Source organism: Coturnix japonica, chromosome Z (genome assembly GCF_001577835.2).
Source record: "Coturnix japonica isolate 7356 chromosome Z, Coturnix japonica 2.1, whole genome shotgun sequence".
Classification (NCBI taxonomy): Eukaryota; Metazoa; Chordata; class Aves; order Galliformes; family Phasianidae; genus Coturnix; species Coturnix japonica.
The window spans coordinates 48617146-48631346 of record NC_029547.1 but is presented as its reverse complement, the minus strand read 5'-3'; the positions used below and the strand labels follow the sequence as shown (position 1 = coordinate 48631346).

General features: G+C 42.7%; 1 protein-coding gene across 5 annotated transcripts in view; it reads left to right on the top strand.

Annotated features, from left to right (window-relative positions):
* ABCA1 (ATP binding cassette subfamily A member 1) overlaps positions 1–13704 on the top strand; it is a 93708-nt gene extending 80004 nt beyond the window's left edge. For all 5 annotated transcript variants that reach the window (XM_015849597.2, XM_015849592.2, XM_015849594.2 and 2 more), the window contains 17 exons: positions 322–427; positions 1157–1231; positions 1639–1808; positions 2978–3155; positions 3689–3804; positions 3890–4034; positions 5270–5393; positions 5969–6098; positions 6225–6345; positions 6509–6571; positions 7007–7113; positions 7500–7641; positions 8719–8853; positions 9468–9571; positions 9699–9791; positions 9977–10220; positions 10427–13704. In XM_015849597.2, coding sequence (XP_015705083.1) covers positions 322–427; positions 1157–1231; positions 1639–1808; positions 2978–3155; positions 3689–3804; positions 3890–4034; positions 5270–5393; positions 5969–6098; positions 6225–6345; positions 6509–6571; positions 7007–7113; positions 7500–7641; positions 8719–8853; positions 9468–9571; positions 9699–9791; positions 9977–10220; positions 10427–10567 — 2194 coding nt within the window. In that variant the 3' untranslated portion in view covers positions 10568–13704. The remainder of the gene's footprint in view (positions 1–321; positions 428–1156; positions 1232–1638; positions 1809–2977; positions 3156–3688; positions 3805–3889; positions 4035–5269; positions 5394–5968; positions 6099–6224; positions 6346–6508; positions 6572–7006; positions 7114–7499; positions 7642–8718; positions 8854–9467; positions 9572–9698; positions 9792–9976; positions 10221–10426) is intronic.
* Positions 13705–14201: the final 497 nt, after the last annotated feature.

The following is a 14201-nucleotide window of genomic DNA, read 5'->3' as shown; positions in this document are numbered from 1 at the left end:
TCCAACCAAGGGAGGCAGGCAGATGCCTTGCTTTGCCTGCACAGGCAGCAGGACAGCTGTGTTCAATCAAGGCTATCTATTTCATTGCAGACTGAGAGCACTGTAGTCATAAGCTGAGTATTTAACCTCTGAAATAAGAATCAGGAGGCAGAAGGGCTAAACAGCAGTGTGGAAAGATCATACTTTCTGTTTTTTGTAAGAGTGGAGACATTTGCCTCAGTTATGGTGCAAACATGGAAGACAAATAGAAGGGAAAAGTGGTCTTTTATGGAACTGAGCATGCAGTTTGGTCTGTGCTTCACTCTCTATCTGTACTCGTAGGTATGGAGGCTTTTCCTTGGGAGCCAGAAGTTCCCATGTGCTTCCTCCAAGCAATGAAGTCAGTGATGCCATTAAACAGGTGAAGAGGATCTTGGAGCTAGCACAGGTGAGCTGCTATTTCCTTAAATCCAGATTGCTCTCATGACAGAATTCTGTTACTTGGGAGATGACTTAGAAGCTGTAAGAGGAGAAGAGTGTGTATGTTAGTTTTCCAGTGGCTTCTCCCCTCCTGGAGATTTTCGGAGCTGAGTGTTTGAGGGCAGCTGAATGCTCAGAAGAACCACACTTGTCTGACACTTGCACAAACTTTCCTTTTAAAAAACAGGTTCTCCCCGACACCAGCTGCAAGCCAATGGAAGAAACAATAACCTTCCAAGTGTTTTTTGGCAGGACAGGGAGGGCTGTCTCAAGGGAATTAACAAGTTGTTGCTAGCTCTTTTAAAACCTCACTTCAGTGCTTCTGTGCTGAGTCTGTCCTGGCTTAGAAGATAATCTGGGACACTGCTTTCTTCTGAGACTACCTCTAAACTCCACTGTCTCTGGAGTTTGCCTGCAGCCCTGGTTAATATTTGTCACTGGGGCAGGAAAAAAAACAAAACAACAACAACAAAAACCACCAGACCTACGGCTGACTTGGTGGGATTGCAGAAGGGTACTGGGGAGGAAGAAAGCTATGCTTTCTTAGCCTTCTTACCACTGATGCCTTTGAAGATACTGGCTGCAGACTGGAAAGAAAACTGTTAAAGCTGTGAAAAACTTAGTGTGATTCCCAGAGTTCGGGACATCGGGGAAGGTACTATCAAAGAAGAAGTAACTGTCTTGTTACTGTTTGCAGGGGAGTTCTGGAGATCGATTTCTCAACAGCTTGGCAAGTTTCATGAAAGGTCTGGACACAAAAAACAATGTGAAGGTAAGTCAGCCATCCTTACTGCTCTGGTAACCTGGGGTTGTTTTTAGGTAGCAAAGCCTCAGCAGTTTGCATCAGACAACTGTGCAGACTAGAGCTTTCTACATTTAAATTATTAGCTAGTGGAGAAGATTTGATTCTTCTTAGTTTCCCTGAAATCTGTTTCTCCCTGGAAGTCAAAAGTCCAAAAGGATGTGCAGGAATGGCAGCTTTGTTTCGAGGGGAGTACTCTTCCTCCAAATGCCTCTGAAGGTTATTGGTCAAACTGTGTGTCCAGTCCCTGAGCAAAGTATCTGGAAATAGAGAGAAATAAATAACATTACAAGATAGAAGTTAAAAGATAAAAGGAAGTTCAAGAAGGAAAACTGATATACCTGATGCCTTTCTGACACTGATGTGGTCTCTTGCAGGTGTGGTTCAACAACAAGGGTTGGCATGCCATTGCCTCCTTCCTGAATGTGATCAACAATGCCATTCTTCGGGCCAACCTGCAGCAGGGCAAAAACCCTAGTGCTTATGGGATCACTGCCTTCAATCACCCACTCAACTTGACTAAGCAACAGCTCTCTGAAGTGGCTCTGTAAGTCCTAGTGTGAACATAGTTGGGTTTGGGATAATCAGCTGGTGATTACTGGAAACTGGCGACTCAAGAAATGCTGTTGGGTCGTTGATGGGCAGTCAGTAGGTGGTGGCACTGAGATTCTACCATGTTGGCCTTAATGTCTGTAGTCTGGACAAGCTGCAGCATGCGCTATTGAGCACTTGCTCATAAACCAGCACTACTTTTTGATTCTAGTTTAACTCCTTACTACTCGAACATAAGAGTCAGCACTAGTTATGTAAGGGATACAGAAGTTGCTTACTCTTATTATGTAGCCTGTGTAAACTTAATCAGCTGTGTCAAATAGCGTGTCATCACTGTTTCCCATGCTGCTGTGTTCACAAAGCTGCAGTAGTTTCTCTCAAAGAGTCTGTAGGCAGCCAGGTGTCACAGAGTGAAAAGGAATATCTTTTTTGTATGAATGTAGTTCTGTGTTTCTCGGTGCCGTGCAAGTTTTCTGTGTCTGAATACCTCAAACTGAAATTTTTGAAAAGAAACAAAATTCTCTCATTTTCTGCTTCTTGGAGAATTACAACAGTGTGACCTGGCCCATCCTTGACTCACCATGGATATGGTCATTCTTTTTGTCCCACAGTACCACCATTTGACTGAGATTGATAGGTCCTGTTTAGTTTTGCTCACTCTCTCAGCCTTGGGGTCTTAGTCCAAATTACTGAGATTCTGACAAGTTTATTACTATTACAGTGTCAACCAGAACTCATAAACTGTGTGCAGATACATTCTTCAGGTTTTTCAGCACAGTATGGCTGTTGACAGAGACACCTTTGAACTTTAAAACGAAACAACAACAACAAATCCCAACCCTAGTAAATACGTTGTGTGGGATACAAAGTTAGATAGGACAATGGTGAGGAAAGGAGAAGGAATGCTGTGTTGAAGTGACCAAACATTGTGCAGGCTGTGGGGCTGTTTTTGAGACACTTACAGGCTTTGTGTGTTGTCTTGATTGTACAGATAGAGAGTAGCCCTGTAGTTGATATGGCCTGATGTGGCCGTCCTTAACCATTGCAAAACAAGAACAGCAAAAGGAGAATCAGTTTCCATATTGTCCACATGAACTGCCTCATTTTGTCTTGAGGGACACAGTACCAGCATACAAACACTTTGCTTTCATTCTTTTTGTCTAGGATGACCACGTCTGTGGATGTCCTAGTCTCCATCTGTGTGATCTTTGCCATGTCCTTTGTTCCTGCCAGCTTTGTGGTGTTCCTTATCCAGGAACGTGTCAGCAAGGCTAAGCACTTGCAGTTCGTCAGTGGTGTGAAGCCTGTGATCTACTGGCTGGCTAACTTTGTCTGGGATATGGTAAGGGCTAGTCTAAACTCCATGGCTGTTTTAACCTGTTCTCCATCGTGTGTTTGCAGGGTGTCCACTGAAACGAAAAGCATAGCTACGGCTATTGGGTACTACATTAATTCATCATGTAACAACTGTTGTGCCTTTGACTTCTACCTTTGCTCTCTTGGGCAGTAGTTCATGTAGATGGGACAAAAAACACTGGACTGAGGGTGGGCAACCATAAACTCCATTTTTAATGCCACTTGAAAATATTTGCCCCAGAACGTTGGCTTGCATAACTCCTTGCTCTGCTCATTCAAAGCAGGCTTTTCAATCTGAAATGTCCAAAACCTGTCTTACCAGTTACTTATAGAGGACCAAGAAGTGTGAATCTTGTATACCATGCTGTTGCTTACACATGTAATTCTGCTATGAATTTCCCCTTGCAAGTAGACTTGGGAACACTCAAGGATGTTGAAAAATGTTGGTTCAGAGCAGGAAGATGCATTAGTTTTTCGTCATCTAGAAATGAATCTAAAGCTGTATTTTTCACCTTCCAGTGCAACTACATTGTTCCAGCCACACTTGTCATCATCATCTTCATCTGCTTCCAACAGAAGTCCTATGTATCTTCTTCCAACCTGCCTGTACTTGCTCTTCTTCTGCTTCTCTATGGGTAAGGTATCTCTCTTCTGCAGGATGATTAGAGACTCTTAAGTTCAGAAGTTTCTTACCTGATGTTGTTGCCTTTCATCTTGCAGTTGGTCTATTACTCCTCTCATGTATCCAGCCTCCTTCGTGTTCAAAATCCCCAGCACAGCATATGTTGTGCTGACCAGTGTGAACCTCTTCATTGGCATCAATGGTAGCGTGGCCACCTTTGTCCTGGAGCTCTTCACCAACAATGTAAGTCTTCCTAGAAACTCTTCACTGACTTGTGCTGATACATTCTAATTCCACATTGTTGCCATGTTGCCCTGACAAACTCCCAGCTTGTAACCCTTGCTGCAGTGTTTTAAATGTGTTTAAACATGTTTGATTTTAATTTTTTGCGCATTCTTCACAAGGGGCAGTTTCTATCTACTGCAGGGCATTTCAAGCACTCTGTTGTCCTCTGTTTTGCTTTCAGAGATAAATATATCACTGACTGTACTGGAAACTTTCGGATTTCACTTCAGCTTTTCCAAAGCCAGATGCCTATTGGGGAAGGTCCAATTGTCCCTCATGCCCACATGTAACACAAGGTGCCTAAGCAGGCCCTGTTCGGCACATGTTAGTGGGAAGTACCTCTGAGGGAGCCCTGTGGGATTAACTTGTTGATTGCACCACCTGCCTGTGGGCATGAGGCAGCCATCTTTGGTGGTGATCCCTTTTGTTATAAGATGTATTTTATCTCAGCTGAAACATGCACTTTCTTGAAGATAAGTGCCTGGAAGAACAGTAAAGTAACCTCTCTTCAGGACAAGGGGCAGCGTGCAAAAAATGGAACACAGGAAGTTCCATATGAACATGAAAAGGAACTTTATTCTCAGGGTGACAGAACACAGGAGAAAGCTGCCCAGAGAGGCTGTGAAGTCTTTTTCTCTGAAGATATTCAAAACCCATCTGGATGCTTTCCCATGTGACCTATTGTAGGGAACCTGCTTTAGCAGGAGGTTGGACTTAATGATCTCCAGAGGTCACTTCCAACCCCTACAATTCTGTGATTCTCTTGTCAGTGTGATCTATGAACTAAGTCAGCTGGAAAAGGATTACAGCATCCATTATTGGCTATAGAGGGGCTACCTACAGCCACTGAGATAACCAGTCTGTGCAACCACAAGTTTCCCATCTCCTCAACCTGTAGTCTTTTGCATGTTGCCTTTTGTAGGCCTTGCCTTTTGGACTGAACATTTGGAGAAATCTCTCCTTTGGTGTAGATTGCTAGCTTTAAAAGCATCTCAAACAAAGCAGGAGCACTGACTGTCTGGAGGAGCTGTGGGATTGTTTCTTGGCAGAATATTCCTAATCGCACATTTTTTGTGGGACTGCAGTGCTGCTAGCTGGCTGCAGGTGGTAATTCACAACATGGCATCACATTCAGCAGGTGGTGGCTTTTCTCTGCTCAGACAGCTCACTGGAACTTAATTTTGTCTTAACAGAAGCTGAACAACATCAATGACATCCTAAAGTCTGTCTTTCTCATCTTCCCTCACTTCTGCCTGGGACGGGGTCTTATTGATATGGTGAAAAATCAGGCCATGGCTGATGCTCTGGAGAGGTTTGGTAAGTGAAATTGTGTGAGCCTGCTCTGGATTAACACCCTTTGTTCTTCTGACTTTTCAGGAGTTCAGAGTACACAGTTTGCAACACAGATCTTAACAGAGCTGGCAGGTATCCTTAGCTGTCCTCTTCAGGCTGTTTCAAATGCCAAAGAAATCAGGCCCATAGATCCCAAAACTTTGAGTTATTAGAGTCCAGATGCATGGGGGGAAGATCATGAGGCTAAGTGGAAGGAGTGGCTAAGATTCTATAGAGCTGGTTTCTTTTTTTCTCTGGAATGCAGAAGAGAGGTGTGATTCAGTTGCCTTGTGCTTCTTGAGAATGTGGGCTGGATCTTCTTTGGTAGACAAAATTCTTAGTGTCCAGTCAGCTTCTCATAAGAGAACATGCTCAAGCCCAACTTTGCTACAGCAAGAGATGTGTACGCAGTCACAAGTTGTATAGCTTGTCCCCAGTCTCCCCTAGGTGACTGCTCTCATTTCTCCCTCTGACTGAATTGGTGAGCTATAAAGGAAGAAATGATAGCAGTCTCCCATTGCTCTGGAAAAGTGACTGTGGTCATCTTCTCATCTTGGCAGGTGAGAATCGTTTTGTGTCCCCTCTGTCATGGGACCTGGTGGGAAGGAACCTGTTTGCCATGGCAGTGGAGGGTGTAGTCTTCTTCCTCATTACTGTGCTCATCCAGTACAGATTCTTCATCAAACCCAGGTAGGTTGTCTGCTTCACTTTCCCACTGCAGGCAGGTAAAGTTTTCTTTGTTGTTTGCCATGAAGTGGGGAGAAGAGTTAAGCTCCGTCATCTTCTGTCAAGGCTTTACCATGTTGCTCTCTACAGGCCTGTCTATGCCAAGTTACCCCCTGTGAATGATGAAGATGAAGATGTAAACAGAGAAAGGCAGAGAATAATAAGTGGAGGAGGACAGAGTGACATACTGGAAATCAAGGAGCTGACCAAGGTAACAGAAAAGTTTTGCATTTCTAAGACCATTTATGCAAAACTGTGCACTTCACCAGGAGTCTTATTAAGAAAAGCCTGATGGAATCAAAAGGGGAGAATTTTATTAGTGTGGATCTAACTATAATTCTCACACTGTTTTTTTTTTTTTTTTATGGTTTCAGATTTACAGAATGAAACGAAAGCCAGCAGTTGACAGGATATGTGTTGGAATCCCTCCTGGAGAGGTAAGCTTGTTTTGTCATTCTTACTGCTTCCATGTTTTTGAACTGCCTAAGAGCAACACACAACACAGAGTAGAGTGAAATTAGAAGCAGGTGGTGTTTAGATCACACAGAAGCGAATAACCTGGAAGTGGAAGCAGTTTATGTCTCAATCTCTCTCTGCCTTTGAAGATGGTAGAGAACTCTGCAACCTTTAGGATGAGAGGTCAAACTATGGCACTCTAAAAGTTTAGCACAGACATGCTATGCTGACACTGCACCAAGGTAATGCTATAGTTGATGCTTTTTCCAAGCCTGAAGAATTTACGCTTAAAATGAAAGTCCAGTTTATTCAGAAAATGCACTGACTTCAAGGTTGTTGCCTTCAGTATTCTCAGTGATGAATACTATAGGACTGGCTCCTGTTCTCAGTGCTCATTTGCTGTTTTATATCCACAGTGCTTTGGACTTCTAGGAGTAAATGGTGCTGGCAAGTCATCCACTTTCAAGATGCTAACTGGTGATACAGATGTGACAGGAGGAGAAGCTTTCCTCAAAGGAAACAGGTAAAGGACAATACATCTTTCACTGCTTTATCCTAAAGAAGAACCTTTGCTGCTTTCTCCTTCATCTTTCTTGATCTTTGTTCCACTTAAAACAAATCTAAATGCTACCCCACTTTTTCCTATCTCAACTCTTGGGCCTCAGCCTTTTGCTGACTCTACTAAGTACCACAGCCTTTTATCAAAGTGGATTTAATCTGATAGTCAATTCTGAATACCTACCCTACCATGTTTCAATTACATATTTATAAAAAGAGTTTGACAAAGACAGACTTTTAGGAATCGCTATTAGTCCAATGATTCCAGACCCACTGATTCACCTTCCTCTTTTTATCATCTAAATGTTGTGTACTTGGAAAACCATAACTAATTATGTTCTTATTTTACAGTATCCTGTCGAACATCCAAGAAGTTCATCAGAACATGGGCTACTGTCCGCAGTTTGATGCTGTTAATGAACTGCTGACAGGGCGAGAACACTTGGAGTTCTTTGCACTCCTCAGAGGTGTTCCCGAGAAAGAAGTTTGCAAGGTAAGTGAAACACCAAAGGAATACCCCAGTGACAAGCTGTTGCTGCTTCCATGCTTGTATCCCACAGTATAGTGGTCTGCTTCTTTCTGAGTGATCACACTCACATTGTATCATTAAATTGCTCCTGTTTCAGCATTCACAGATAGGCTTATGCTAACAGTGTTTAGTCAATTAATAACAGTTTTACAGTAGCATACAGTGCACTTTTCAATATCAGTTCCTTGGGCTGGCAGCAGCTTTCACCATTTGTGTCTTGGGTTCTGTAGAACTGTTTCCAGATCCAAGTTCAAAGTATGCCCACACAGCTCTGAGAGCAGTGGCAAGTGAAAACTGCAAGCTCCTTCAAGGTTTACAGGCAGGTTCCTCTGTTCTGTGCTCTGAGCACAGGGACCTGGTTCTGGTTCTGGTGCAAATAGTAATTGAATCTCTTTGCTTAAACACTTTTTAGCCCTTAATGCAAAAAGTGTCTTGTGGTGTAAGTACTTCTGAGTAATGATCCAGATCCTCCCAATCTGACTGAAGGGCTGAAATGTACAGCAGTGCCAGTAGCTGCATGTCAGGAGAGATGGTGTCCCTGCTGCAAGCCCATAGCAACTAAAAAGCTGGATAAAGCATGTACTACTAAGACGACTACACCAGTAGTCGGTAGGGCTAGACTGGTGCTGAACTACTTGGTCACTTGTGGCCCTGGCACAGTCTGCCCAGGGCAGTGGGCTGGCCCCAAGCTGCAGTAGTTCCAGGAGTGTTTGGATGCCACCCTCACACATAGGGTTTGGGTTTTGTGTGATCCTGGGAGGCCAGGAGTTGAATTCAGTGATCTCTGTGGGTCCCTTCCAACTCAGACATTCTGTGATTCCATGAATTTGTGCTAACTAAGCTGCAGCTGTCTGATTGTCTGGGCTCTCAGGGGCTGCTATTTATACACCTTGATCTTCAAAACCTAGAGCTATGCCAGAGTAAAGCATTGGGTCACTGGCCCTTCTGAAAAATCATCTTAAATCAGAGCTTGTAAGGAAAACCTCAGTGTGTAGATGTTGTTGTGATTGATTCATGAAGATATTGTACTGTCTCTTGTAGGTTGGCGAATGGGCAATTCGGAAACTGGGCCTTGTGAAATATGGAGAAAAATATGCAGGCAACTACAGTGGAGGGAACAGGCGCAAGCTCTCCACAGCAATAGCCCTCATTGGAGGGCCACCTGTGGTATTCCTGGTGAGTTTGCAACTGTAACTCATTAACTCATTTTCCTCTGAAAGCAGAAAAATTGGGCTCAGATGAAGACTGACTATTTTGTGACCAACAAAATCTAAAAATGTAATCAGTCACCTAAATAGAAGCAAAGAACACAGGGAATCTTTATTTAGGCCTGTTTGTACCTATTTGAACGTGGACTCAAACTGTAATGTGTCTCATGGTTTCTGTTCGTGAAAAATCAGTGGAGAAGTGGAGATCTCAGACATGATGCCAAACTAGCAACAGTTTAAGCATCTTCACCACTGACTGCTGCAAATACTTCTATGCATGCAAAACATTATGGCCCTCCAGCATTTCCTAGCTCAATTTAAACCTGAACTGAGTTTAACTTGTTTTAGAACTGGCTTTTTCAATATGTTATAATTGCAAAATAAACAGTGCTTCTCAGTTCTTCAAAGTTTACATTAGCAAACATGCTTTTGAGCATAATTTGTTTTCCCATTTTAAAAAATGCATCAAAATTGCTTATTTTCATCTATTCCAATGTGCATAAAGAACATGGCCAGGTCATTTCAGAGATGAGGTATTTGTCAGTAGCATGGAATATCCTATTTTTTGTACGTATTTTGCAGGATGAGCCAACAACAGGGATGGATCCCAAAGCACGCCGTTTCTTGTGGAACTGTGCTCTGAGTGTTATCAAAGAGGGGAGATCAGTAGTGCTTACGTCTCACAGGCAAGTATCAACCCTGTTGTATCACACTGCAGCTGTTGCATCTGCTGGGTCTGGATGCAAAGCTTGGCTCAGCTGCTCTGCCCTCCAGTACTTCTTGCAGTGCTAAGGAACTTAATTCTTTCTACAGCATGGAAGAGTGTGAAGCGCTGTGCACTCGAATGGCAATAATGGTCAATGGGCGATTCAGGTGTCTGGGCAGCGTCCAGCATCTAAAAAACAGGTAGCTATTTTGTTATCACTTACATCACAGAGCTGTATGCATTTTTAGAGATATGGTCAGACTTAATCCCTCATGCAGCATTCCCAATGCTTTTCTGGCTATGGGAAAAACTGCTGAATTCTAAGCTGTACATCTTGTTCCAGAGCCACTCACATGAACTCCTCTGCTGGCCTTCTTTTGTACAGGTTTGGAGATGGTTATACCATAGTGGTGCGAATTGCAGGGGGAAACCCAGACCTGAAGCCAGTTGAGGAATTCTTTGGGCATGCCTTTCCTGGAAGTGTCCTGAAGGAGAAGCATCGCAATATGCTGCAGTACCAACTTCCGTCTTCACAGTCTTCACTGGCTAGAATATTCAGTGTTCTCTCCCAGAACAAAAAGAGGCTCCACATAGAAGACTACTCTGTTTCTCAGACCACACTTGACCAAGTAAGTTTTTAGTAGCCTGTGTACCAAAGCCATGGTCTTGGAGAGGTAGGAATACATCAGCCAACTTACATGACTGACCTTGTAAGGGCATTTCAGCAAGCTAGGCACTAAATTCCAGGACTAGTCCAGAAAGGACTCAGTGCACAGAATGCTCTAAATTAGTGAAAATCCAGAGCAGTGTGTGTGACATGGCCTTTTTCTTGCAGGTATTTGTAAATTTCGCTAAGGACCAAAGTGACGACGACCACACTAAGGACCTGTCATTGCACAAAAACCAGACTGTGGTAGACATTGCAATCCTTAATTCCTTTCTGCAAGATGAGAAGGTAAAAGAAAGTTGCGTGTGAGCCAATTTCAGCCAAGAAATAATGAGCAGAATGCAGACTTCCTTTGCCTGGGGATAGGTTACTCCCAAAGAAGCTAGAGGGAGAGAAACTGGACACTCTACTGATAACCATTCAATGCAATGCAATTCAATGCAATGAAAACAAAATTCCATTTTAGGGGCAGTGCCTCGTGGAGTCGTCTTGTACTGTTCTCAAGTGAAAGACTTGAATTTAGCTCATTACAGTACAACTCTGTGAAGCTGTGGTAAAGCACCCACCAGATGCTGCGGGCTTTCAACCACACTGCATCTTGTCCTGTACAGTATGTTTTTACTAGGGTTGCAAAAACAGTTCATTGAGGAATCATGGCCAGTGGTTATTTATTGATATATCAAAGACATGTATGTTTTACTCTCGAAAACATGCATGTCAGGAGTGGGAGTTCCCTGGTGCTACATCCATTGCTGGCAATGAATGCACCAAGACAGTCAGTGGCAAGAGAAGTCACCAGCATTGTGACCTTTGTCAGTAAAAACATACCTGACCAGCTGCTTTTCCTAGACTGGTGTAGGTCAGTTGGTGACATACTGGGGCTGCGAGGCAGTGCTGTGCAGATGGGATGGCAAAAGATAGGCCATTGTGTCCGTACATCCATCTAATTCAGAGTGGAGATATGCAGAACTGTGAACCCTACAAATGCACAGGATTGTCCCACCAGCATCACAACCCTTAACCTACTCTGACTGGGTTTTCTTGTAGTTAAGTACTCTCCTGCTCCTTTGAGGTACTGCAGCAGCTGCACGAACACCTGGCAGAAGGGAGTGGGTAAGAAAGCAGACCACAGCAGCAAATTCAGTAGTTGTACAAGCTGCTAATACCAAGAGCAAATTCTAAATCATGATATGCCACTCAGATATGTAATGTCCGCTCTTTAACCCCTGCTTTGCACCAGAAAGGTACCCATCATCTAAAGTTACTGCTTAGCAAAAGAGTGTTGCCATTTCTGGCTTTGCCAGATAAAACTAGAAATGTAGATTTATGTTTTTGGTTTTTTTTTTAACAGTATTATTTATATGACTTTGAATAGGTAGGTAGCATAATTAGGGATTGAAAGTGCTTTCAGTTGATCTCTGTAGCCCAACTATTTCTTTACTTTATGCCTGAAATGCTGTGCTTTTGTTCTCTCCATTCAGTGACAGCTACATTCGTCATGCAGGCAGGTTTCATCCTCTTGCAATTAGCCACTATCTGTACTGCAAGTTGTTCACCTAAAATTTTCCCTCATGGAAGCTGGTTTAATATTAGATTAATATGCAAGTTTCTGCTTCTGTTGTGCAGTGTAGTGTCAGTTGGCAGGCAGTCCCTAACTGGGGAACACACTCTTAATTCGTGTGAGAATCTGCGTCAGTGAAACTCATCTTGAACAAGATAGTTTTAAGTAGGAGAGCTGCAAGTGACATTAGTCAGATTGTAAAGTTTTACAAGGCCAGAATAATGGTAGAGGGAAGATTACATGGTGAGAACAAGCAATTCTTGTTCATCTCGTACAACAGCCATGGGAGAGTATGCTTTTGTTAGTAAACTTATGGGCCATTCTGTCTTGCTTTTGCATTCAGAAACAGGTTCAGTAATGTGGTATGAACCCAAGCATAGTTCCTGGGCAGTTCCTGTGTGTCATGCCTCTGCCTTAAGTACCTGTGCAGGTTCTGCACTAGTTTTTAATGCTCCACCATGAATGCGTCATGGACCATTTTCTTCTGTGAATGCCCATAGCAGCCCAACTACGGTGAAGAGGCTGGAGTGAGCCTTAAGAAGGTTGAGTACTTATTTCTAGGTGTACTTGATAACATTGACCAATTCAGCATTTTTAATACATGAACAGTTAAATATTTAGCACATATCCCCCGTCCCTGCTGAGCCCTACTTTTGGATAATGTAATAGCTTACTACATGTTCTGCTGAAGTGCCTTTTCATACTAATTATTTTTTATCTATCTATTACATTGCTACGGGGATAGAAAGGAGAGTGACGGGGATTGGTATACCTCACCTAAAACATGCATTGTTTTTACCTTTATGGCACCCTTACCCCCAAGAGGATGTCTGCACCAGACTTCTATGTGCAGAACAATTACCAAGCAGCTGAGCTATGGCTGTGACTTTGCAACAGCAGGCTGCTCTTATGTTACGCCATCAGTCAGATAAATGGCATGTACTGAATATTTACCACTGCTAGAAATGATTATTGCAAATCAGAATTAAGTGAAAATCTCAGCATAGAGGCTGAAGTGAAGGGCTTTAGTTTTGCACTGTGCAGATCCTGGTGCATGTAGAACTACAGCGAGTTCTAGGAGGATTCATATTTGGTCATAAAAGAGCTGTGATTTGCTCTTTCCAACTGCTCATACAAATGTTTTAGCAGGAAATAACAGTGTCTTTTAGTTTAGCTGGCCGAAAAAGAGGTTCTTGGTTTCTGTGCCCTGTGAGTGTCTTGCTCATAGTCTTTCACAGGTGGAGGTTTGGTATCTGTGACACAAATATCAGAAAGACGTGGATGTTACCTGAACTGTTGCACAACTCTAGTCCATTTTGTTTGTAGTCATACTGAACAGACAGCGTAAAACAAACTCTCGTGTGGATTTGTCATGGAGTAACCTCAGACAACCATTTGCCTACCCTTATAATTCTGCATAGGGAAAAATCACTCGAGTCACGTACAGTATGATCGTGAACCACTCTGGATAATGAAACTGCACTGAGGTGTTAACTTATTTTAAACCGTGTTACTGTTGAAATACTGCACCCCTCTTTGTAGTACATTTGTATTTCAGTACGGAGTTGTTACGCTTTTCCCCCATGGTTAAACCACCACTTTGTGCTTATCTTTGCCTCCTGAATTGTAGTTGGTCCTTCATTCCAAGCACTTTATGCTATCTGTAATGGGATCTATTTTTGCACTGGAATATCTGTTAACTTTGCAAAGATCTAGTGAGATTTCACAACTGAAATTTCTGAGTTAAATCCTTAAGTGGACATTTTCATTAAAAGAAAAAAAAAAGTATATATATTTGTATTTGCTAATAACTGTTATGTGAAGTATTAAGAGGCACTCTAATTGCCTTGTATTAAGTAAAAAATAAAGCTGTTCTGGCACCTTTGGTCTGTAAAGAGTCATTTATGCATGTATCATTTTGAAGAGTGCTGTTCAGAAGTTCATGTGGCCCTGTCTGCATCTGGTGTGAACTTCCATGCACGTATGAGCAGGTTCCAGCATCGCCATAGATTAGCATGGGGCACATGCAACTTTCAGGTAGGTAAGTGAGGTGGTCCAAGATATGAAATGCAAGCACTGCTTTAATCCTCTACGTTTACTTAAGTAAAAATGTCTCCAGCAAATCCATTAGGAAGTAATCGGTGCAACTGTCAAATTCAGCTACAGAGCTTCTAGGCATCACCGACCTATCTGGATGTTAAACCCAAAGCCAGGTACCTGCCTCAGAATATTTCCATCACAGAGATGCAGCCATACTGATAACTGCTCTTTGCTATAATTATTCAATACCTACTTTCACTGACAAAGCAAAATGTTGTGTTTGAGCATAAATGTTTGAAATACCCTTAGCTAACATCAGATTAAAGGACAATCCCTCAGTAG